At 47.3% G+C, this 23,041-nt stretch overlaps 1 protein-coding gene across 1 annotated transcript in view; it reads right to left on the reverse strand.

The window, feature by feature from the left end:
* GRB10 (growth factor receptor bound protein 10) overlaps positions 1 to 23,041 on the reverse strand; it is a 202,510-nt gene that overhangs the window by 45,590 nt on the left and 133,879 nt on the right. Inside the window, exon 6 of the mRNA XM_015424873.1 lies at positions 553 to 709. Within this exon, the coding sequence (XP_015280359.1) occupies positions 553 to 709 (157 nt within the window). The remainder of the gene's footprint in view (positions 1 to 552; positions 710 to 23,041) is intronic.

The following is a 23,041-nucleotide window of genomic DNA, read 5'->3' on the forward strand; positions in this document are numbered from 1 at the left end:
TCAGCAGCATTCAGTTATTTTATGTCAAAAAAGAAAAGAAAAGGACTATGTTTTGGACATTCACACGATTTACCTGGAATTGCCAGGATCAATGTACGAATGTCAGTCCCGTTTCACAGACATTGTTCCACAGATACTCAGCCCAACGGACCCTGCCCACCTACTTAAGACCAATGTTCCCTCTAAGCTGTGGAGTCTTGTGAGCAAAAATTCTACTTTGTGAGCTACTGGCATTAAAGTTGTGAGCAAGTGATTTGGCTACAGCATCAATTAGTTTGCTCTGGAGCCCTCCTTCCTGAGCGAAGACAAAAATGTGTGAGCCAGGGGCTAAGAAACGGTGAGCTAGCTCACACTAACTCAGCTTAGAGGGAAAGACTGCTTAAGACCCGCTCAAATGCGCAGCACCAGAACTGTCACATGGAAATTATTTCAGTTAATTGCTTCACAGGCATCTACGTTTGCAATAAGCCATCTGGAAGGGACGGGCCCCATTCACGACATATCAAAGGCACACATTTTAAAAGGGGGATTCCATCCTGGAGGAGTCCCTACCTAATCCTAGAAGAGGGTGGTGCTCCACTAGAGTCCAGCTGTTATCATCCACACAATGGCTTTTGTAAACCAGCAACTGGCAGAGGTCCCTGGCTGTCATATCCGCTAGGATCTCGACCACTTTGCATGTCCCATCTTCACTAAAGACTTTTACATCCTGCAATACAAAAAAAAAGGGGGGATACAACTTTTACTAAACAGCAGCCTGGTAGTCCAAAAAAGAAAAAGAAAGAAACAATGGAAAAACAAGAAAGAAAACTGGAGAGTGACCTCTACACGGTTTGGGATTTGTGGGTGCTATGCAGAGAGGCGTTCCAAATCCTGCACCAAAAAGCCAATCTAAATCATGCAAATTGAGCCTGTTTGAAGGATTTCTTGTTTTGCATAACTGTTCCTAGTTTTGCAAAATCATGGGAAGGGTGAAATGAAGTGCTGTAGCTCCTGGACACCCCCACCCCACCCCCACTCAGAACTGTATTCAGCCACATCTCTGGTTCCTGTGATTTCAGCAGACATTTTCCCCCCCATCTCCCCAGGTCTCATTGTAGCTACAAGAGTGAGAAATACGCTTTGCAGGGCCTACAAAGCTGCTTTTATTCCTTGGCAAAGCAGAGGTTCCTGAGGAAGATTAATTTTGGGTCCACGGCTATCTTCTGCGCCCTTCTAAGTCCACACCATCCACAGCTCTACACAGGATGCCTCTAGGATCTCCCCAGACTTACTGCACACAGCTTGCTTTACAGACATTATTGTTCTTTCCCATCCCCCTGGGGAATACTGGACTTCCACGCAACAAAATTCACCAAGGCGAAAAATCCCCCAAGTCCCAGCTTCAAAAGGAAGGATGCCTTCCATTAGTGCAGTCAGGAACACATTCTTCTTCTGAATTGTTTTATGGCTTTGTCACTGAGCTAAAAATGGGGGGGGGGGAGGAGAGCCATGTCTGTTCCGTAGTAACTTTTGACTGTTTAACTTTTAGGCGCTCACACTTGCAGTGTTTGTTTGTTTTTAATCAAAAGATCAATTGCTAGAATTATTCCCCCCTACACCCCCCCCCAACGGTGTACGTTCCAAGTATTAACGAAAGGAGACGGATGCGCGGCATTACGCCTCTTAAACCACGTCCACACTGCACAAACGGCTCCCACAGGATTAACTGCACAGCCTCAAGACTTAACCCTCTGTTTCAAAAGGCTCAGCCTGCTTCCCAACATGATCATATTTCAGCTGGAAAAGGACGAAGGTAATGTGATGGGGGGGGGGGGAGAGAATCTTACCTCTGCAGCTTGTAAGAGGCAGCAATCGGAAGAACAAGAAGGCATTTTGAGAGAGAAAGAGAGAGAGAGTTTTTTCTCTGCCTCCTGAAATCCTTCGCAACTCCGAGCTGCAAACTCGCTCTCCCCCCCCCCCTCACCTTTCCAGGTGCTTTTGCAATTCCGACTCTACCTGAGCCAGTCCCTGGCGCTACTGTGTGCGCACTCTCTCTTTTTCCTGGGGTGGGGGTGGGGGAGGCAGGCAGGCAGGCTGGCAAGTCCGCCCGAGCCGCTTCACGCAAAGGGTTACACACAATCTTTTAGGTAGTGAATCAAACCATACTGTGCAGACCAATCCCGGCCCTCCCTGCGACTGATGTAATCGTTTCCCACACAAACTCCCAGACTTCCAAATTATGCCCCCCAGGAAGGATTTCTCTCTCTCTCTCTCTCTCTCTCTGAAAAAAAACGAAGAAGGTGCTTTATGATCCTCCCACATTAACGTCTCAGATGCCAACCGACCCTTGGAAAGTTGCCCACGGAGAAATCCACCCCCAGCCCCAGCTGGGCACATGCCTTGGACTGCCAGGCTGTCTTGGCCAACCCTCCCTCCCTCCCTCCCTCTCTCTCCCTCTCTCTCTCTCTCTCTCTCTCTCTCTCTCTCTCTCTCTCTCACCAGCCCAGGGAGAAGCAGCTGAGGTCATCCCTCACTTCATCTTCAGCCCTTGAACTTCTCTGAAGCCGGCGGCGGCGGCGGCGGCTGGGGGGGGGAGGGGAAGGAAGCAGTGCAGGCTTCGCTTCCCTCCCCCTGGCAGGCTCATGACACCCCCCACCCCACCCCGCTCCCTTGAAGCTCCACCTCTCCCCCTGCTAGGTTTTTCAAGGGTGAGGAGTTCTCATTAAAAGAGACGGAGGATTTAAACAAGTGGGTCTAAGAGCTCCTGTCAGGCACAGGAGCACATCAGGCACAGGGCGATTGCATCAACCTCAGGGCTGGCCGCCACTTCTCCCTCCACCACCACCCCCTTTCCCCCGCCTATGTACGTGTGCATACACACACACAGCCAGAGGCATGGCAAGGGAGGAGTTAAAGCTCTGACGGGGGGAGCTGCCAGTGACTCAAGCCCCATGCATTCAGGAAATGGCTCCTTCCTGACAGCGGGGATGAGGCAGCGCTTTCCAAGAGTAGGCGGGAGGGGGGTGGGGACGGAGAGGGGGAATCCCTGCGCACGAGGCGCCGGCAGCTGCACGACGGCGAGCCTTGCAAACTGCAGGCACATTATATTTGCTTTGACGCCCTGGGACTCGGAGGCGCAACTTCTGTGTCTTCAGGGGAGCTCTAGATGCTCCAGGTGTCAATCTGGAGACCAGAACATTCCTCCCCCCCCCCATCACACAACCTGTAATGCTGCTGGTGCTGCTCCAGGGGTACATGGTGCACGGGTTCTCTAGATAACTGGGGGGGAGGGGGTGGCAGAGCAAACACACTTCCTGGAAGTGCCACTCAAGAGAGGTCAGCTGAGCTTTTGACTTCCCTGCAGTCGATGGGACAGCCAGGGTCACTGGTTGCCCTCCTTCACCAGGGAAATCAGAGGCACATTTTAACCACTGGTTTATTGACTTCGGAGCTGCGGTGGCTCAAGTGGTTAAGACGCTGAACTGCAGGCTGTGGAAGGTCAGTAGTTCAGCAGTTCGAGACCCGGGTGCCGCATGACGGAGTGAGCTCCCGTCTCTAGTTCCAGCTCCTGCCAACCTAGCAGTTCGAAAGCAAGATATTGCAAGTAGATAAATAGGTACCACTTTGGTGGGAAGGTCACAGCGTTCCGTGTGCCTTGGTGTTTAGTCATGCCGGACACATGACCACGGAAACGTCTTCGGACAGCGCTGGCTCTTCAGCTTGGAAGCGGAGATGAGCACCGCAACCCTAGAGTCGGATTCGACTGGCTTTCGAGCAAGGGAACCTTTACCTTTATTGACTTCATCGATTCCCCCCCACACAATGTAGGGTTGCCAACCTCCAGGTGGTGGCTGGGGATTGCCTGAGATGACAACTGATCTCCGGGCGACAGAGAATCTGTTCACCTGGAGGAAATGGTGGCTCTGGAGGGTGGACGCCAGTGTTCCCTCTAAGCTGAGTTAGAGTGAGCCAGCTCACAGTTTTTTAGCCTCTGGCTCACACATTGTTTGTCTTCGCTCAGGAAGGCGGGCTCCAGAGCAGACTAACTGATGCAGCAGCCAAATCGCTCGCTCACAACTTTAGTGCCAGTAGCTCTCAAAGTAGAATTCTTGCTCACAGGTCTCCACAGCTTAGAGGGAGCATTGGACGTTATGGCATTACACCCCATTGAAGCCCCTCCCCAAATCCCACCCTGAGAGCCAGTTTGGTGTAGTGGTTAAGTGCGCGGACTCTAATCTGGGAGAACCGGGTTCGATTCCCCACTCCTCCACTTGCACCTGGCTGGATGACCTTGGGCAAGCCATAGTTCTGATAAGAGCTGTTCTTGAAAAAGAGCAGTCCAGGAAAGAGCTCTCTCAGCCCCACCTACCTCACAGGGTGTCTGTTATGGCGAGGGGAAGGGAAAGGAGTTTGTAGGCCGCTCTGAGACACCTTTGGGTAGTGAAGGGCGGGGTATAAATACAATCTCTTCTTCTCTTCTTCTTCAAGCTCCACCCCCAGAACCTCCAGGTATTTCCAAACCTGGAGCTGGCAACCCTACCCCAATGGGGACCTGAAATGGCTTACATCATTCTTCTTGCTTGCATTTTATCCTCACAACAACCCAATGATGTAGGTTAGGCCGAGAGCATGTGACCACCCCGAGGTCACCAAGCAAGCTTCTGTAGCCCGGGTCTCCCCAATCCCAGTTCAGCACTCTGGCCTCGACCACTACTCCACACTGGCTCTCCCCTCTTTCTACCACAACTTCCTTAAAACTTGGCGTGCCCCTCCAGCCGCCACCCCCACCCCCACCACCCCGGTTTCCCATCTCATCCCTGCTTTAAAGGACACCCAGCATTTCTCAAGTGTCCAAAGTACTGCACATACATTCAGTAACCTGTGAAAGGTAAAGGTAAAGGTTCCCTTGCTCGAAAGCCAGTCGAATCCGACTCTAGGGTTGTGGTGCTCATCTCCGTTTCAAAGCCGAAGAGCCAGCGCTGTCCGAAGACGTTTCCGTGGTCATGTGGCCGGCATGACTAAACACCAAGGCGCACGGAACGCTGTTACCTTCCCACCAAAGTGGTACCTATTTATCTACTTGCAATTTCTTGCTTTTGATCTGCTAGGTTGGCAGGAGCTGGAACCAGAGACGGGAGCTCACTCCGTCATGCGGCACTCGGGTCTCGAACTGCTGAACTACCGACCTTCCACAGCCTGCAGTTCAGCGTCTTAACCACTTGAGCCACCGCAGCTCCATAACCTGTGAAAACGGGCCTGTAAAGCCAGCGTCATCCCCCACAAGACAACAACTGCTGGACTGCGGCGAAAAGAGAACTGCACGTCACAGGACCCCTGGTGAGGCCACGGCTGAAATGGGGCTTTCTAGGTCACACTCATAGCCACAGATCTCCAGGCCTTCCAGAAATTGTTTATACAGTTTTATTTATATTAAAAAATTAACCCATTTCTACCCCGCCATTCTCTCAATGGCAGCCAGATCTCAGACGTTAAGCAGGGCCGACCCTGGTTAGTACCTGGATGGGAGACCACCAAGGAAAGACTGAGGCTGCCACGCAGAGGAAGGTTTCTGAAGGTTCGGGAGATGCTGTAACTTAGTTTGCTAAAACATTTCAAAGTTCAAGAAGGAAGGTCACTGATATTTTTACTGGAAACAAAAGTCCTGACTGCAGAACGCAGAACAGTGTGCCCCTAAGCCTCATCTCTCTTTTCCTGGTATTTTTTGTATTTGTGCATGTGCAGGGCTATTTTTGGGCAGGAACGCACAGGAACAGAGTTCCGGCTGGCTTCAGAGTTGGCCACGCCCACTACAGCCAAAACCTCTGCATGCGTGGCTACAGAGGGAAGGCCTGGAGAGCGACCCCCCCATGGGCAACTCCGAGGCGGGTGGGCCAGGGGGGCCCCTGGAAAAATCGAGGAGGAATTTAATTGCCTCCCCATGCCTGTCCAAAGGCCAGCTTGCCCAGGCTCCCTGCAGCTGCCGGGCGCCCAGGCAAGCCAAGGGAAGGCATGGGGGCGTGGCCTAATATGCTAACAAGCTGCACTGTCAGGGATGTGGCCTAATATGCTAATGAGTTTCTGCTTTTGGGTGTGGCCCATTATGCTAATGAGTTCCTGCTGGGCTTTTTCTACAAAAAAAGCCCTGTGCGTGTGTCTGCACCTGGATGTCATGTCCCTACTTGGGGCCTGGAGGATATTCAGAGAGGGGGCTGAATAAAGCCTGTCCCCGTCCTTCCAAAGGTATCCCGAGGAAGTCTCCCACCCAAGTACTAAACAGAGTTCTAACCTGCTTAGCTTCTGAGATCTGACGAAATTGGGCTTGCCTGCTAAACCGCATCTCTCGACTGGATGGGGTCGCGGTGAGTTGGTTGTGACTCGACAGCATGTCGTTCTTTCTCCCAACGGGAGAACATTTGGGAGTAGTCAAACTGTTTCGCACACAAGTAGGTACATCGAGAGCATCCACATACTGCATAAGGAGGGCCCGATGCAGGTATTTGCTGACAGCATCCCAGCAAACTGATGGCCAAGATGAGATTCTAACCAAGGAATCCCCCATTTACAGATCCACTGTCTAGCCACTATCCTGCAGCTCTAGTGTTAAGGTAGAACACCAAACATACCAGGGCGCGCTAACAGAATGGCCATAGAGAAGAATCGGAAATCAGGAGTTAGGGGTGTTTGTCATTGTGATGTCCTTTTCCACTCACACAGAGTGCCTGCCTACCATGCTTCACATTTCTCTAAGGTTCACGATTACCAGTAGGTCAGGCCTTCACACGTTACCCTTCTCATCTCTTTTAAAATCTCTAGAGCAGGGGTGTCGACCTCATTTGTTATGAGGGCCGGATCTGACATAAATGAGACCTTGTTGGGCCGGGCCATGTGTGTCATAAAATGTAATGCCAGGTAGCGGAGAGATATAAACTTTATAAAGGACACAAACACAAAGATTTTTTTTACTTAAAAACATGCTTAAAGCATTAGCTCTAGAGGAGGAGGAGGAGAGGAGATTGAATTTATACCCCGCCCTTCACTACCCAAAGGTGTCTTAGAGCGGCTGACAACTCCTTTCCCTTCCCCTCCCCACAACGGACACCCTGTGAGGTAGGTGGGGCTGAGAGAGCTCTTGACAGGAACTGCTCTTTTTCCAGAACAGCTCTTATCAGAACTACGGCTTGCCCAAGGTTGTCCAGCCAGGTGCAAGTGGAGGAGTGGGGAATCAAACCTATTTCTCCCAGATTAGAGTCTGCGCACTTAACCACTACACCAAACTGGCTCTCTGTGACCTGCAAACCTACTTCTGAGTCTAGGACCCAGGTTAAAACATGAAATGGCTGAGCGATTAAGAGAGTCTGGCGAAGCAAGCTATGATGCAGCAGCAGCAGAACTGGAAGCAGGAGATGGCCAGTTCCACTGCGAGCCTGATGGAAGCCCTCCGGGGCCCTGATCCGGCCCCTGGGCTGCATGTTTGACACCCGGCTCTAGAGAGCCATAACCATTACACACCTCAGGTCCTCTCTCACACAGAGACATCAGTACACAGAGCAGCCAAGCCCTCTTTACTAATACACCTTCACTCAAACACTTCACTGAGCTATTGGGGTTGGGAGCTCATGCCACTGTATATTCATACCCTATAAGAGAGACTGAGATATTAGTGTGTGCGTGTATGTTTCTTTCCCGAAGACAAAAAGCCCATAGGGTTAAAAAAATAAGGAGTTAACTCTTCTTTATGGTTTGACCATAACACTGAAGAAAGTAAGGTAGAGGTAACAATAGTTCTTTTCCTCTGAACTTTTGAACGGTTCCCTATTCCAGTATCCTGTGTTACAAACTGTCTCTTTTTAATCAGCCAGGTTTAATTAATGCAGAGTCAGAAAAGAAACTCCCATAATGCTGTCCAGGCAAAGGGGAATAATAATGGGAAATAAATAGAAAATGAAGCTGAGCCCAAGACTACAATATTTCTTAATCTTCTTGACACATTACTCAAGGTTGAGATTTGGAGGGGCTTTTGTACACAGCAAGTAAAGTCAGACAATGTCAAGGTTAAGGTTCTCATAGCAACATTAGGTTCTCACAGTATCTGTACTATATTTAGGAATATATTCAACAGTATTCAAGCAAATCTAGAGTTACTGCTACATTAAGAACTCTTTGAAGGATCTATAATTTGCACTTCTTTTCCCATCTCAACAGTAAAACTCTGCATTCTAGTAAAAGGATGCATATAAAATGTTATCTTGAATACTTCTGTTTAGGGGCACACTGTTCTGCGTTCTACAATTAGGACTTTTGTTTCCAGTAAAGATATCAGTGACTTCCTTCTCAAACTGTGAAATGTTTTAGCAAACTAGCATCTCCTAAAAAACAACAACCCTGGAATGCATCCAGGTTAAAATCTGGAAGAGTTAAGGAGTACAATTTTCAGCAAACAGATGCTTGAGAAAGCATCTAGAAATTGTTGATTTCTTTTTGTATTTCCTGACCATGAAAGTCTTGCACAGTTCTGGTACACTAGAAAAAAGAAGTGCTGAAAAGTTTCCATACATAAGCGAGATCTCCCACTGACAGAACAATTCAATCACCAAGTGATAATTATGTGGATTATCAATTTAACATCTGGTTGTGAATATTACATTAAAAACACACCAACACCTGATGTGTGAAAGCTAGATACTGAAAGTCACATGATCAGGGATATCTGGAGGGTGCCCCTTTCCAAGACAGCTGGAGGCAGGGATATAATAAAATGTATAGAAATCTTGAAGACACCGAACAGGACATAGAGGCTGAGGCCTTCCCCGATGTTGCCTCCTGGCTCTGGGATTCAGAGGGTTATAGGTTTATTCACCCTATATTATCCATCATATAAGCCTTAATACAGAGAAAGAATCATATACCAAAACATCTATCGTCTCTTAATATATCACAAAAGATATTGCACAACCCTTTTATTAATATCAGTCCTCCTTAATTATACAAAAGTTTTAAGAGGGGGGACTCCTTTAAGTCTATTTTGAATAAGTGCTCAGTATTAAGGCTTATAAATAATATAGGGTGAATAAATTGTAAAAATATAAAACAAAAAATATATTAAAAATATTTGAGATATTTTATAATCATCTGTAGCATGGTATTTGCTGATTTTTGGTGGCTCAAGTGGTTAAGACGCTGAACTGCAGGCTGTGGAAGGTCAGTAGTTCAGCAGTTCAAGACCCGGGTGCCGCATGACGGAGTGAGCTCCCGTCTCTAGTTCCAGCTCCTGCCAACCTTGCAGTTCGAAAGCGAGAAATTGCAAGTAGATAAATAGGTACCACTTCAGTGGGAAGGTAACAGCGTTCCGTGCGCCTTGGTGTTTAGTCATGCCGGCCACATGACCACGGAAATGTCTTTGGACAGCGCTGGCTCTTCGGCTTTGAAACGGAGATGAGCACCGCAACCCTAGAGTCAGATTCGACTGGCTTTCGAGCAAGGGAACCTTTACCTTTACCTAATGAACTGCAGCAGGAGGATTCTGTGCCCGGTTCCTAAACCTCTCCACCAACATAACATGCTATGCAAGTAACCAGCAGCGTCGTGAGTCCCAATCAGGAATAATTTCTTAACTGAAGAGGACACTGCCCCACCCTTACTAACTAAGAATATCGGTATTTACCATGAAGATATTCAGGTGGGTAGCTGTGTTGGTCTAAAGCAAGAGACCAAAGTTTGAGTTCAGTGGCATCTTTACGACCAAAAAAGTTTAATTCTTTCGTGTGCATGCACTCATTTTCAGATACATCGAAACAGACCTCTATGTAAGGCTTGTTATCTGAAGAAGTGCATGCACATGAAATCTTATGCCCAGAATTAAACTTTGTTGGCCTTAAAGGTGCCGCCGGACTCAAACTTCGTTCTATTGGTATTTACCATTCAGGTTAATATCCCATTAACAAGGTTACAGTGGAATTAGGTACACAGCAAGATGGGCCAATTCTTCCCTCTGAGGAAAAATTAAAATGAATTTTCACATTTAGATACTAACGGGCCACACTAAATCTTTTTTCCTTCAATACACGCGGGTCCCTCTGCCAGTCTGTCTGGGAGACACGCAGCTAAAGGGTGCTTCTATACCAGTGAAACGTAGGGTTATAGGGTTGCCAACTTCCAGGTGGGGCCTGGAGACCTCCAGACAGCAACAGATTAGTTCCCCGGGGAAAGAGGCCTGCTCTGGAGAGCGAAGCGTAGGGCACTACATACTGCCAAAGGTCCTCCTCTCCCCAGACCCTGTCCTTGCTAAGATGCACCTCCAGATCTCCAGGAATATTCCCAACCCGTGGCTGGCAGCCCGACACAATGCCCACTATTTGTACACACAGTTACGACACAGGGGGATGGTTCCAGGCGACCTCCTCAAACAGCGGTTCTCCCCTTCTTTCCCTGGCAACGTCCCTTTTCTTCCTATTGCCGATTTCACTTTTGTGGGGAAGAGAAGTGGTATGTGGGCCACTTTGCCACTACTATTTGGCCACGTTCTCAGGGCAACCGGGGGGGGGGGGGGGTGGGATGTTGGTCATGTCAGGAAATTCATTTTTGTTACCTATTCAGGGCTCTTTTTGTAGAAAAAGCAGAGCAGGAACTCATTAGCATAATAGGCCACACCCAACAGCAGGAACTCATTAGCATATTAGGCCACACCTGACAGCACAGCTCATTAGCCTATTAAGCTACACACCCCATGTTCGCAGAAGTGTGGTCATCCAGCCACACCCACCTTTTGCTTGTTATTCTGTTTACCTTGTTTGTTGTCAAAACCCAGGGCCTTTTTTTGTAGCAGGAACTCCTTTGCATGTTAGGCCACACACCCCTAATGTAGCCAATCCTCATGAGTTTCTGCTGTTGGGTGTGGCCTATTATGCTAATGAGTTCCTGCTGGGCGTGGCCAACTCGGGAGCCAGCCGGAACTCCGTTCCTGTGCGTTCCTGCCCAAAAATAGCCCTGCCTATCTTATCTTAACCAAGGCACTCAGAACAGCTGCCCCCCCCCCATTTTACCTTCACGACAACACTGTGTGGTCACCTAGGTAGGGTTGCCAGGTCCCCCTGGCCACCGGGGGTGGGGGGAAGGAAGGGTCACCAGATCTGGGTTGGGAAACTCCTGGAGATTTTTTTTTTGGGGGGGGGATTCCCGGGAAGGACAGGGACCTCAGTGGGGTACAGTGCCATAGAGTCCACCCTCTGAAGCAGCCATTTTCTCTAGGGGAACTGATCTCTGTAATCTGCAGATGAGCTGTAATTCTGGGGAGTCCCCAGGTCCCACCTGGAGGGTGGCATCCCTAAGCCTAGGCTGAGAGTGGGTCACTGGCTTCAGGCCACCCAGCAGGCCTCCATGGCAAAGGGGAAGGATCAGGACCAACGTCCAGTAGGCAGCCTCCAAACTACTCGCTAGAGTCATTTTCTTTCCCCCTTTTCCAGCATTGCTGCAATTATACCATTCTGAATTGCTGCCCTTTCTAGTATTAGATGACGTTCCTGTGTGATATCTTGTGAGGACAACCCTGGCTGAGATGTACCGTTAGTGGCACAGGGAGGTTTTGGATCTCCTTGACATTTGGGAGAGGAGAAAATTCAGCAGGGAAGCTGCTGGTTGTTCATTAAACTGAATAACGCTTTGGGGTGTTGTTGGGGTTTTTTTGCTTTTTCCTATCCTTGCTTCACACTAACCTTGCCACTGCCTGACAGTATTGTGAGTTGAATCCCAAACAGTCAGCAATAACTGCAGATATGTATTAAAACAGCTGAATAAACTCTGCGGGACCCCTGCCTACACTGTTCATTTTCTGAGGAGAAAAAGGAGGAGTTGGATATGTTTTCATGCAGCAACACCACTGTGAACTTAGGCGGATCGTGAGAGGGAGGGAAGGAGGGCTATTGGGGCGTAGTTCTCGAGGCCCCTTTCTTCGGTCCCTTCCAACTCTATGATTCTATTAGGTTCAAAATGGGGTGGGGGTGGGGTGGGGATGAAGGTATAACTCTGCCAATGTAAGTGAACCAAAAACGTAATCCTAACTCCCCCCCCAAAAAAAAAAACAACCCACACCCTTTGGTGGACAGCAGAATACAAGAGGTAAATTATTTCAAGGGCATATTTGCCAACATGTGGGTCCTCTCCTCTAGTTCTGGATGCAACTAAGCAGGGTCCGGCTTACCTAAGGGACCGCCTTTCCCCATATGTTCCCCCAAGGGCACTACGATCGGGGAGTCAACATCTCCTGGAAATTCCAGGCCCCAGAGATATAAAATTTGCTGTTACTAGAGCCAGGGCATTTTCGGTGGCGGCTCCTACCTGGTGGAAGGAGCTCCCGGAGGAGATCCGGGCCCTGCGGGACCTTTCTCAGTTCCGCAGGGCCTGTAAGACGGAGCTCTTCCGCCAGGCTTTTGAGTAGGAGCCGCCGCCACTTCAATTCCACCACCAATATGTATGCAGCATCGCACCACTACCACGAATATGTGGTTCCATCTGGGTGCGAGGTGACCCTGGAAAGAGAGGGGCCGACAAGTTGTGGGACCAATACCATTCGAGGAAGTTCTACCCCATCTTGCACTGACACTTTGTTGTTGTACTGTATTATTTTATTGTTTTAGACTGTTTTATCTGTTTTAATTCTGGCACTTGTGCCTCGTTGTTAGCCGCCCTGAGCCTTCGGGGAGGGCGGGATATAAATCCAAAAATAAATATAAATAAATAAATAACTGTGTCCAGTTTGGGGCACCACATTTGAGGAAGGATGTTGACAAGCTCGAGCGTGTCCAGAAGAGGGCAACCAGGATGGTGAGAGGGTTGGAATCCAAGTCTTATGAGGAAAGGCTGAAAGAGTTGGGCATGTTTAGCCCGGGAAAGAGAAGGCTTAGAGGGGGCATGATTGCAGTCTTCAAGTATTTGAAGGGCTGTCATGTAGAAGATGGAGCGGATCTATTCCCTCTTGCTCCGGACTGCAAGACTAGGTCTAATGGGTGGAAATTACAAGGGAGTCGTTTACCGGCTAAATATCAGGTGACACTTCCTAACTGTAAGAGTGGTTGAGCAGTGGAACAGTCTGCCTCGGGAGGTGGTGGATGCTCCTTCGCTGGACGTTTTCAAGCGGAGGCTGGATGACCATCTTTCGGGTATGTTGTAGGTATGTAGGGCTATCTTTCGGCTCTGCTCCTGCAGAGTGCAGGGGGTTGGACTAGATGACCTGCAAGGTCCCTTCCAACTCTAACGTTCTATGATTCTATGTTTCTATGCCCCGACCTAGGTGGCCCAGGCTAGCTTGATCCTGTCAGATCTCAGGAGCTAAGCGGGGTCGGCCCTGGACAGTATTTGGATGGGAGACCTCCAAGGACCTCCAGGGTCACCGTGCAGAGGCAGGCAATGGGAAACCACCTCTGAACGTCTCTTGCCTAGAAAGCCCTACAGGGTCGCCTCAAGTGGGCTGTAACTTGACGGCACTTTCCATCACCAAGAATGGAACAGCTGGAACTGGTGGAGGAAGTTTGTGTGGAACAACTTCATGACTTCCGTAACAAAAAGCTAAAAATGAACCAGGGTCTGAGAGACAAAATTTGGAAATTTACATAAACAAACTTGGAAAGATACTTAATGGCATGTGTACTTTACCGCTGCAAAAGGGGAAGATGGTATCTATCTATCTATCTTTATCTCTATATCTATATTAGAGATGTAAAATTTCTGGAAATTTTGAAGCTCGGAAAAAAAACCCGGTTTTCCCCCAGGTTTTTTCAGGGGGAAACGGAAATTTTCAGAAAAATTGAAAAAAATGCTACATTAGCACTTCTTTTGTCTTTTCTAGATTGAAAGTCATTCTGTTACTTTAGGAACATAAAATATGACTATGGACATTTTTACTTGGCATGAAATTATCACAACGAGCATATTAAAAATATAGTGTATCCAAACAGTTATTACAAACAGAATACCCACCCACATGCAAAGACAAAACTGAAAACTTTTTCTTTTCTCGTGACAATAGCACCTCCTAAAGGAAGAAATGCATCTTGTTCTTGCATTGGAGAGTTCAGTTTGTAACCTAGGACTTGCTTGTCCTCAGTGCACAGAAATTAGATCAATCTGATACCATACATATTTTTAAGAAATGATTTGGAAAATATTTGAACACCTTGTCTTAAAATATTTTATCCATCATGTTAAAATAAAACGTTCCATAATCAATTTTTTTTTCTTTTCTTTTCTTTTTTCAATTTTTCCAATTTTTGGAAAAAAACAGAAAAAAACTGTGTTTTTTCCATTTTTTTCCGGGTTTTTTCCGGGCCTTCACATCTCTAATCTATATATCTATACACACACACACAATCCTGAAGCTACAGTACAGAGTGATTTCAATTTACTGGCTCCTGTTAATAGCTCGAGGAGTCAGAGATTTTGAGCAAGTGATACAGAAAAAGAAAAGCTGATCTTAGTTTCGGAATGTTCCACAGCTCAGGTTGCTTCTACTTTCCTGCAATGGTACAAATTAACCTGATTCGTGACCAGAATCAATCTCTGTAGACTTTGGTCTTCAAACATTACACAGAATCTTCTGGGTGGGGGAGGGCTGTGGCTCAGTGGAAGAGCCTCTGCTTTGCACGCAGAAGGTCCCAGGTTCAATCCCCAGCGTCTCCAGTTAAAAAGAACCAGGCAATAGGTAACGTGAAGGACCTCTGCCTGAGTCGCTGGAGAGCTCCTGCTAGTCTGATTCAGTTCAGGCAGCTTCATGTGTGTCCATCTGCATTTTTTCTCCGTTACATGCTGGGCTCTTAAGAACATAAGAGACGCCAATGTTGGATCAAGCCAAAGGCCCATCTAGTCCAACACTCTGTGTCACATGCCAAAAATACCAGTGCCATCAGGAGGTCCAGCAGTGGGGCCAGGGCATTAGAAGCCCTCCCACTGTTGACCCCCCCCAAGCACCAAGAAGACAGAACATCCCTTGCCCCAGAGTCCCTATCTATACCTTGTGGCTAATACCCACTGATGGACCTCTGCTCCATATGCTTATCTAATTCCCTTTTGAAGCCATCCATGCTTGTAGCCGCCACCAATGCTCCCTCTAAGCTGTGGAGTCTTGTGAGCAAAAATTCTACTTTGTGAGCTACTGGCATTAAAGTTGTGAGTGAGCGATTTGGCTGCTGCATAAATTAGTTTGCTCTGGAGCCATCCTTCCTGAGCGAAGACAAAAATGTGTGAGCTGGAGGCTAAAAAACTGTGAGCTAGCTCACACTAACTCAGCTTAGAGGGAACCCTGGCCGCCGCCACTTCCTGTGGCAGTGAATTCCATGTGTTAATCACTCTTTGGGTGAAGAAGTACTTCCTTTTATCCGTTTTAACCCAACCGCTCAGCAATTTCATTGAGTGCCCACGAGTTCTTGTATTGTGAGAAAGGGAGAAAAGTACCTCTTTCTCTACCTGCTCTATCCCATGCACAATCTTATAAACCTCAATCATGTCACCCCTCAGTTGTCGTTTCTCCAAGCTAAAGAGCCCTAAGCGCTTTCCCTCATAGGGAAAGTGTTCCAACCCTTTTATCATTCGAGTTGCCCTTTTCTGCACTTTTTCCAAAGCTATAATATCCTTTTTAAGGTGTGGTGACCAGAACTGCACACAGTATTCCAAATGAGGTCGCACCATTGATTTATATAGGGGCATCATGATATTGGCTGATCTGTTTTCAATACCCTTCCTAATAATCCCCAGCATAGCATTGGCCTTCTTTATTGCAGTCACACACTGTCTCCACATTTTCAGGGAGTTATCTACTACAACTCCAAGATCTCTCTCTTGTTCAGTCTCTGCCAGTTCAGACCCCATCAATGTGTATTTATATTTAGGATTTTTGGCTCCAATGTGCATCACCTTGCACTTGACCACATTGAACCCCATCTGCCATGTTGACGCTCACTTGCCCATCCTTGACAGATCCCTTTGAGTGCCTCACAATCCTCACTGGTTTTCACCACCCTGAACAACTTCGTATCATCCGCAAATTTAGCAACTTCACTGCTTACTCCCAACTCCAAATCATTAATGAACAAGTTAAAAAGCACTGGACCAAGTACTGATCCCTGCGGTACCCCAGTGCTTACAACCCTCCACTCAGAGAATTGCTCATTTATACTCACTCTCTGTTGTCTATTAATTAGCCAGTTTCTGATCCATAAAAGGACTTGTCCTTTTATCCCATGATTTTTGAGCTGACTTAAGAGCCTTTGATGAGGAACTTTATCAAAAGCTTTCTGGAAGTCAAGGTAAACAATATCTATTGGATCCCCCTTGTCCACATGTTTGTTCACCCCCTCAAAGAACACTAACAGGTTAGTGAGACAAGATCTTCCCTTACAGAACCCATGCTGAGTCTGCCTCAATAGGTTTTGTTCATCTATGTGCCTACTAATTCTTTCCTTAATAATGGTTTCCACCAATTTACCCGGTATTGACGTCAGACTGACTGGCCTATAATTTCCCGGATCTTCTCTGGAACCCTTTTTAAAGATGGGAGTGACATTAGCTACCTTCCAGTCCTCAGGAGTTCACATTTGAGTTCTTTCAGAACTCTCGGATGTATGCCATCTGGGCCTGGTGATTTATCAGTTTTTAAGTTGTCTATCAGTTTTAGGACCTCCTCTCTCGTCACCTCAATCTACTCAGGTCTTTCAACACCCCTCCCGAACTCAGCGGTTCTGGAGCGGGCAAGCACTTCTCATCTTCCACAGTGAAGACAGAGGCAAAAAATGCATTTAGCTTCTCAGCCAATTCCCTATCATCCTTCAGTAATCCTCTTACCCCTTGGTCATCCAAGGGCCCCACTGCCTCCCTGGTTGGTTTCCTGCTTCTAATGTATTTGAAGCAAGTTTTATTGTTGGTCTTTACGTTTTTCGCTATATGCTCCTCATATTCCCTTTTTGCCTGCCTGACCACAGACTTGCATTTTATTTGCCATAGCCTGTGTTCCGTTTTACCAGCCTCACTGTACCTAGCTTTCCACCACTTAAAGGAATCCTTTTTACCTTTTACAGCTTCCATTACTTTGTTTGTTAACCATGCAGGCTTTTTTTCTATACCTATTTGTGCCTTTCCTAACCTACGGAATATATTGTTTCTGAGCTTCTAGGATTGTAGTTTTAAATAGTTTCCAAGCTACCCCCTCATCAAAAATCCATACAGTTAAACTGTTAAAAACTGACATTCCTTTCTAATCTGCAAATACTTTAATGTCCCTTTTCTGGTGCGGTAAAGAGGTTTTTGTTTTGTTTGGAAACTCACAGTGTTATTGCCATGTGAAAAGTGGGGAATAATTTAAAAAACTGAAATGTCTCAATAGGCCTAGTCCAATAGCTTGATCCTGGTAACTAACAAAACCACTGCAAAATTACAGTGCTTGGTTTGTGTCCCATTCAAGCTCAAGGAACAAGTAGTTAAGCAGACACCTCCCTCGCTGATGCAATCTCTGGCTCCCGGCCATCAGGATTACAAAGCTCTTTGGCTGCCATGGCCAATGTTCCAGCAGCAATTTAAGAAATGCAAAGGCACCTGCCTTCAGACAAAGAATGCTTTAAAATGAAAGGCAAGTTTATGTCAAAAAAAACACAAGCGAAAGTCAACAGCTAGTTTATTTAGGGCAGTGGTTTTCTGACTACCTTCAGGGAGCGCTTTTCAGGTCAGCTTATCTGGAGAGGAAGAACTGTGGACCTAGCAGAGGTTTCTGAGGAGCTGTCTACAGGGCACTGTCAACTCCATGGAGGTGCTAGCCGGGCTTCTTGAGTCACACTGCCAGCGAACAAGAACAGAAAGCACATTCCTAGAAGCTCACTCTCTTGCTAATGCCCATTTCAGCCAAGCGTAGTGGCTTGCAAGTCTGTCTGCCCTTAGGGTATTCTAATAATCTTCTGTGAACCTCAAAGGGTTCCCTGGAGTTTAATTAGTGCATATGGCATCAAGAGTTACATACCAAGCCTGGAAGAATACAGGCTTTTGGTTTGCTTGTTTGTTTTTTTACATTTTACTAACTGGAACTTTATGAAACTTAATTAGAGAGCCGGTTTGGTATAGTGGTTAAGAGAGCAGACTATTCTGGGAGAACCGGGTTTGATTCCCATCCCCACTCTTCTACATGCAGCTGCTGGAATGACCTTGGGTGAGTCATAAGTTCTTTCAGAGCTGTTGTCTCAAGGGCAGTCCTCGAAAGAGCTCTCTCAGCCCCACCTACCTCACAGGGTGTCTGTTGTGGGGAGAGGAAGGGAAAGGGATTTGTAAGCCGCTCTGAGACTCCTTCGGATAGTGAAAGGTGGGGTATAAATCCAATCTCCTCCTCCTCCTCCTCTTCTGGTGAAAGAGAGTGGGAGCACTTTGACCTGTACAGCTGCCAACTCCCAGGGGCGGCCTGGAGATTCCCAGCATTACAACTGCTCTCCACTCTACACAGATCAGTTCCCCTAGAGAAACTGCCTGCTTCAGAGGATGGAATCTATGACTTTAAACCTCACGGATGGCCCCCAAACCCCATCCTCTCAGCCATCAAGCAACCATCAAGAAGATCAAATGTGGGAGGCAGCAGGAGAAGTTGCACAGCAACACACACTCCCTTGTTAGGCTTGCCCACTTTAGGGCCCCCCGATCCGCCGGTCCAGATCCAGCTGGTGGAGGGAACCCTGCCCCCAAAGTGCCAAGATCGCGGCGACATACCCAGGAAGATGACGTCACCTGGAGGTGATGTCATCGCACTGGGCATGCCGTCGGGGGAGGGGGCGCTCTAGCACTTGGCCTAAAAACTCTATGGTACCATAGAGTTTTTGGCTGAATGCTAGAGTGTCCCCTCCCGGCAACATGCCTAGCACAATGACGTCACTTCCAGGTGATGTCATCGCGCTGCATGCACTATGAACACAAGCCAGAGGATCCTGACGAAGAGGCTTCATCCCCCCCCCCCCACCGGCAGACCTGGCAACCCTATCCCTTGGGCAAGAAGTGCCACCCTTTAGGATTCTGCCAGATCCAACGCAAAGGATCTTTCCGCATAAGAAAAGGGTCTGGTTCTTACTCTCATAACTGGAGAACTGTTTCATGCCTGACACCTACAGCCACAAAGGGTGGACTCCCTGCATATAGAAGAAGAAGAAGAAAAAGGAACTCCTTTCCCTTCCCCTCCCTACAACGGACACCCTGTGAGGTGGGTGGGGCTGAGAGAGCTCTTGACAGAAACGGCTCTTTCTCAAGGACAGCCCTTATCAGAACTACGGCTTGCCCAAGGTCATCCAGCCAGGCGCAAGTGGAGGAGTGGGGAATCAAACCTAGTTCTCCCAGATTAGAATCCGCGCACTTAACCACTACACCAAACTGGCTCCGTGCAATGCATACAGTATCTGGTCAAGCCCCGAACCACTCGCATCTGGCAGTTAAAGAATGGTTATCCTATCGCAAATCCAGAAGGAGGAGGAGGAGGAGGAGGAGGAGGAGGAAGAAGAACAATTCCTGAGTGTTCAGAGGAGCATGTAATGGCATAATAGCTCCATAATTCTTATGATTATAGTTTAAGGCAAGGCAGTTTTATCAGCCCTATAGCCCAGTGCATGTGTGCACACAGAGTTTACCTAAAGCCATCTGAAGAGTTCATGGCTGAAGTGAGATTTAAAATAAAAAACACAAAGAACTTTTCTGTGAATAAGGGTGATTTAGACCGCACAACAGCTACAGATACTTAGATTTTTAAAAGGGCAGCATTTATTGTTTCTTTTTCCATGTTGGAAAAAAAAAAGAATAAATACCATTTCAATCTTAGAATCTGAAATAAGAAATCTTTGTCTGAATTATAGTCCTGGGCAAGCTTTCATCTCCAGTTATTGGGAACTTATCCAGACATTTTTACTCAAACCCCATTAAATCCGTGCTGCCTGGTAGTTATGGATGTAAAGACTCAAGTGAGGGTTCAAATTAAACCACAGATTTACAGAAATTAGTTGGCCAATTTAATCCCCCACCCAAACACTCAGAAACTTAAGGGGGAAGGGAACCAGAGGTAAACATAAGGTGTGGCTTTTGAACCTCTGTAGGTGTTAGCTAGAACAGCCCTGGCTTCAGATGACTGAAATTCTCCATAGGTGTTGGCTTAATTGCATAGAAACACGAGCATCCCAGCTGTTCAAAATTATCTTTTAAAAAATAATTTAACAACTAATATGTTGTTGAAGGCTTTCATGGTCGGATTTCATTAGCTGTTGTAGATTTTTCGGGTTGTATGGCCGTGGTCTTGGCATTGTAGGACCTGACGTTTCACCAGTAGCTGTGACTGGCATCCTCAGAGGTATAACACAGAAAGATGGAGTACTCTCTGTGTCAAGGTGATCTCCAGCCCTCAGCTGGAGAATGGCAGCAATGGTTCCCCAGGAAGAAATGGCTAGTTTGGAGAATGGAGTCTATGGCATTGTACCTGTCTGAGGTCCCACTCCTCCTCAAACTCCACCCTCTCCAGGCTCCACCCCTGAAGTTTCCAGGAATTTTCCAACCTGGAGTTGGCAACCCTATCTCTTTCCCAGCCAAACATCAACCTACTGTTATTTGCCCCTGATCTCTACCATCTGAAGAGCAGTTTTAATTCTGAGTGATCTCCTGCCATCACCTGGAGATTGGCAGCAATGGTTCCCCAGGAGGAAAAGTACAGTCTTTCTTCACAGTGGAGACCAAAGCAGTTTACATCATTCCCCTCTCACCCTTTTGATTTGCACAACAACCCTGTGAGGTAGGTTAGGCTGAAAGTCCGTGACTGGTCTGAAATCACCAACTCCCACAGCAAGAACCTGGGTCTGGCAGACCCTGCTCTGAAGCACTGCCATGCCTAGGGTAGCCAAACTCCAGGTGGAGCCTGAAGATCACCAGGTATCACAACTGAACTCCAGACAACAGATCTTCCCCCCCCTCGAGAAAATAACTGCTTTGGAGGGGGGCCTCTATGGCATTCTATTCAGCTGAGGCCTCTCCCCTCCCCAAACTCTGGCTTCCTTAGACTCCACCACAGAATATCCAGCAATTTGCCAACCTGGAGATGGCAACCCTAGTCAGGATTGGCTCCAATGAGTTCCCCACAAAGGCCTGGATAGGGCTTCCTTCCTTTGCCTTTTTACTGACAGAACCAAGCTTGGTTGCCTAGCAACAGTCACTGAGGGAAAAGTTAGTCCCACAGGAGCCAAGAGGGAGAAGTGTCTTCATCAAGAGAGACAGCTGTTTTGATAGCTAATTATGTGAGGGAAGAGTGTCCAGGCTGCCAGTGGGCGGGGGAGAGGAGCGGACCCAGCACCCAGCCAATGGCACACAAGTGGCAGTTGATGGGCCAATGGCTGATGGAGCACACTGCAAAGCCAATGGGAGAACTGGAAATGGCCAATACATAAGGGAATTTAGAGATACACCGTGGTCTATGTATTATAACAACATACTTGCCTATTATTCCATTCCAGACGATTTGTTGGGGGTTCTCAATATTGGCACCAACTTACAAAACTGGATCTACAGATGTGATGCTTTATTGGACAGTTTTACAATCTCTAGGTCTAAATTCTCCTCTTGGTTACTTTAAGCTATTCAAAAGAGATCACGACAGATCCCCTTATCTAGTAAATATTACATCTCAAAATCTCAGAAAGGCACTCACTTCCTTATTTCAGACAATGTCGACGGCTTACTCATGGGGAGATATACTCAAATACCGCTGGCTTTACATACTTGTATATACAGTGCCTCAGTCCCATTCTTCACTATATACTATTTCGTCCGATGTATACAGCAGTCAGATCTAAATTTCTTGATAATTTGCTAATAGGACAAAAAAAATCCTCTGATATTGACAAGCTGGTCGTTCTATTATCTGATACTGATCCACTGGTCAGTTATAGTGTCTCTCTCTTCACCTTGGCCGCCAAAAAAAATCAGGGCTAAGACCGCCGCTTCAGAAAATTAACCTTTTTATGACTAACCAGATTTATTATTTTACAATTGTATTGTTTGTCCCATTAATAGCTAGTTCGTATTGATTTGTGTGAAAATTCTTTTAATCGTTGTTTTATCTATGTATGATTAGAATTATTTTCTTTTTATTATCCTAATTCTGTATTGTGACGGCCTTTGGCTATATACACAATAAATTCTGGTAATCCATAATGGAATTATATATATAGGATTATCGTTCAAAGGATGCAAGTAGTATTAAAGCCGCCCTGGGCCGCACGGGTAGGGCGGGATATTTATTTTTATTTTTATTTTATTTGGGTATTTCTACCCCGCCCTACCCCGCAAGCGGGCTCAGGGCGGCTTACAGGGGGCGTAAGCCCGTAAATAAAACCAATAAAAACAAACATTCATATCAACAATACAACTTAACAATAAACAATAAAGTGCTTCTATTTAACAAGATGGTCTTGGTTGTTTTAATAATAACATCCAGCAACCCCCAATTTGGGTGTCGCTGTCCACTAGAAAGTCCGGGCTCGTCTGTTGTGCTCGTTGCCATATAGTTCTTATACCTCCAATTACTCAGGGCACTCCTGACCCTGATGGTAATACCACCGTTGGTAGTGGTGGTAGTGGCGGCGGCCCCTACCTAAAAGCCTGGTGGAAGAGCTCCGTCTTGCAGGCCCTGCGGAACTGCATAAGGTCCCGCAGGGCCCTGATCTCATCCGGGAGCTCATTCCACCAGGCAGGGGCCGCCACTGAAAAGGATCTAGCCCTCGTCGCAGCAAGCCTTACTTCTCGGGGGCCCGGAACCACTAACCGGTTCTGGGTCTCCGACCGAAGTGCTCTTGGTGGTATGTATGGGGAAAGGCGGTCCCTCAGGTAGGTCGGAACCAGGCCATATAGGGCTTTATAGGTAAGTACCAGCACTTTAAAGCGGACTCGGTATGCTATAGGCAGCCAGTGCAGCGCCTTCAACCCAGGCTTGATGTGCTCCCACCTGGGGAGGCCCATCAGCAGCCTAGCCGCCGCATTCTGCACTAGCTGCAGCTTCCGGGTCAGCGATAGAGGCAGCCCCATG

The sequence above is a fragment of the Gekko japonicus genome, unplaced genomic scaffold, assembly GCF_001447785.1.
Source record: "Gekko japonicus isolate JY-2015 unplaced genomic scaffold, Gekko_japonicus_V1.1 scaffold1220, whole genome shotgun sequence".
NCBI classification, from domain to species: Eukaryota; Metazoa; Chordata; class Lepidosauria; order Squamata; family Gekkonidae; genus Gekko; species Gekko japonicus.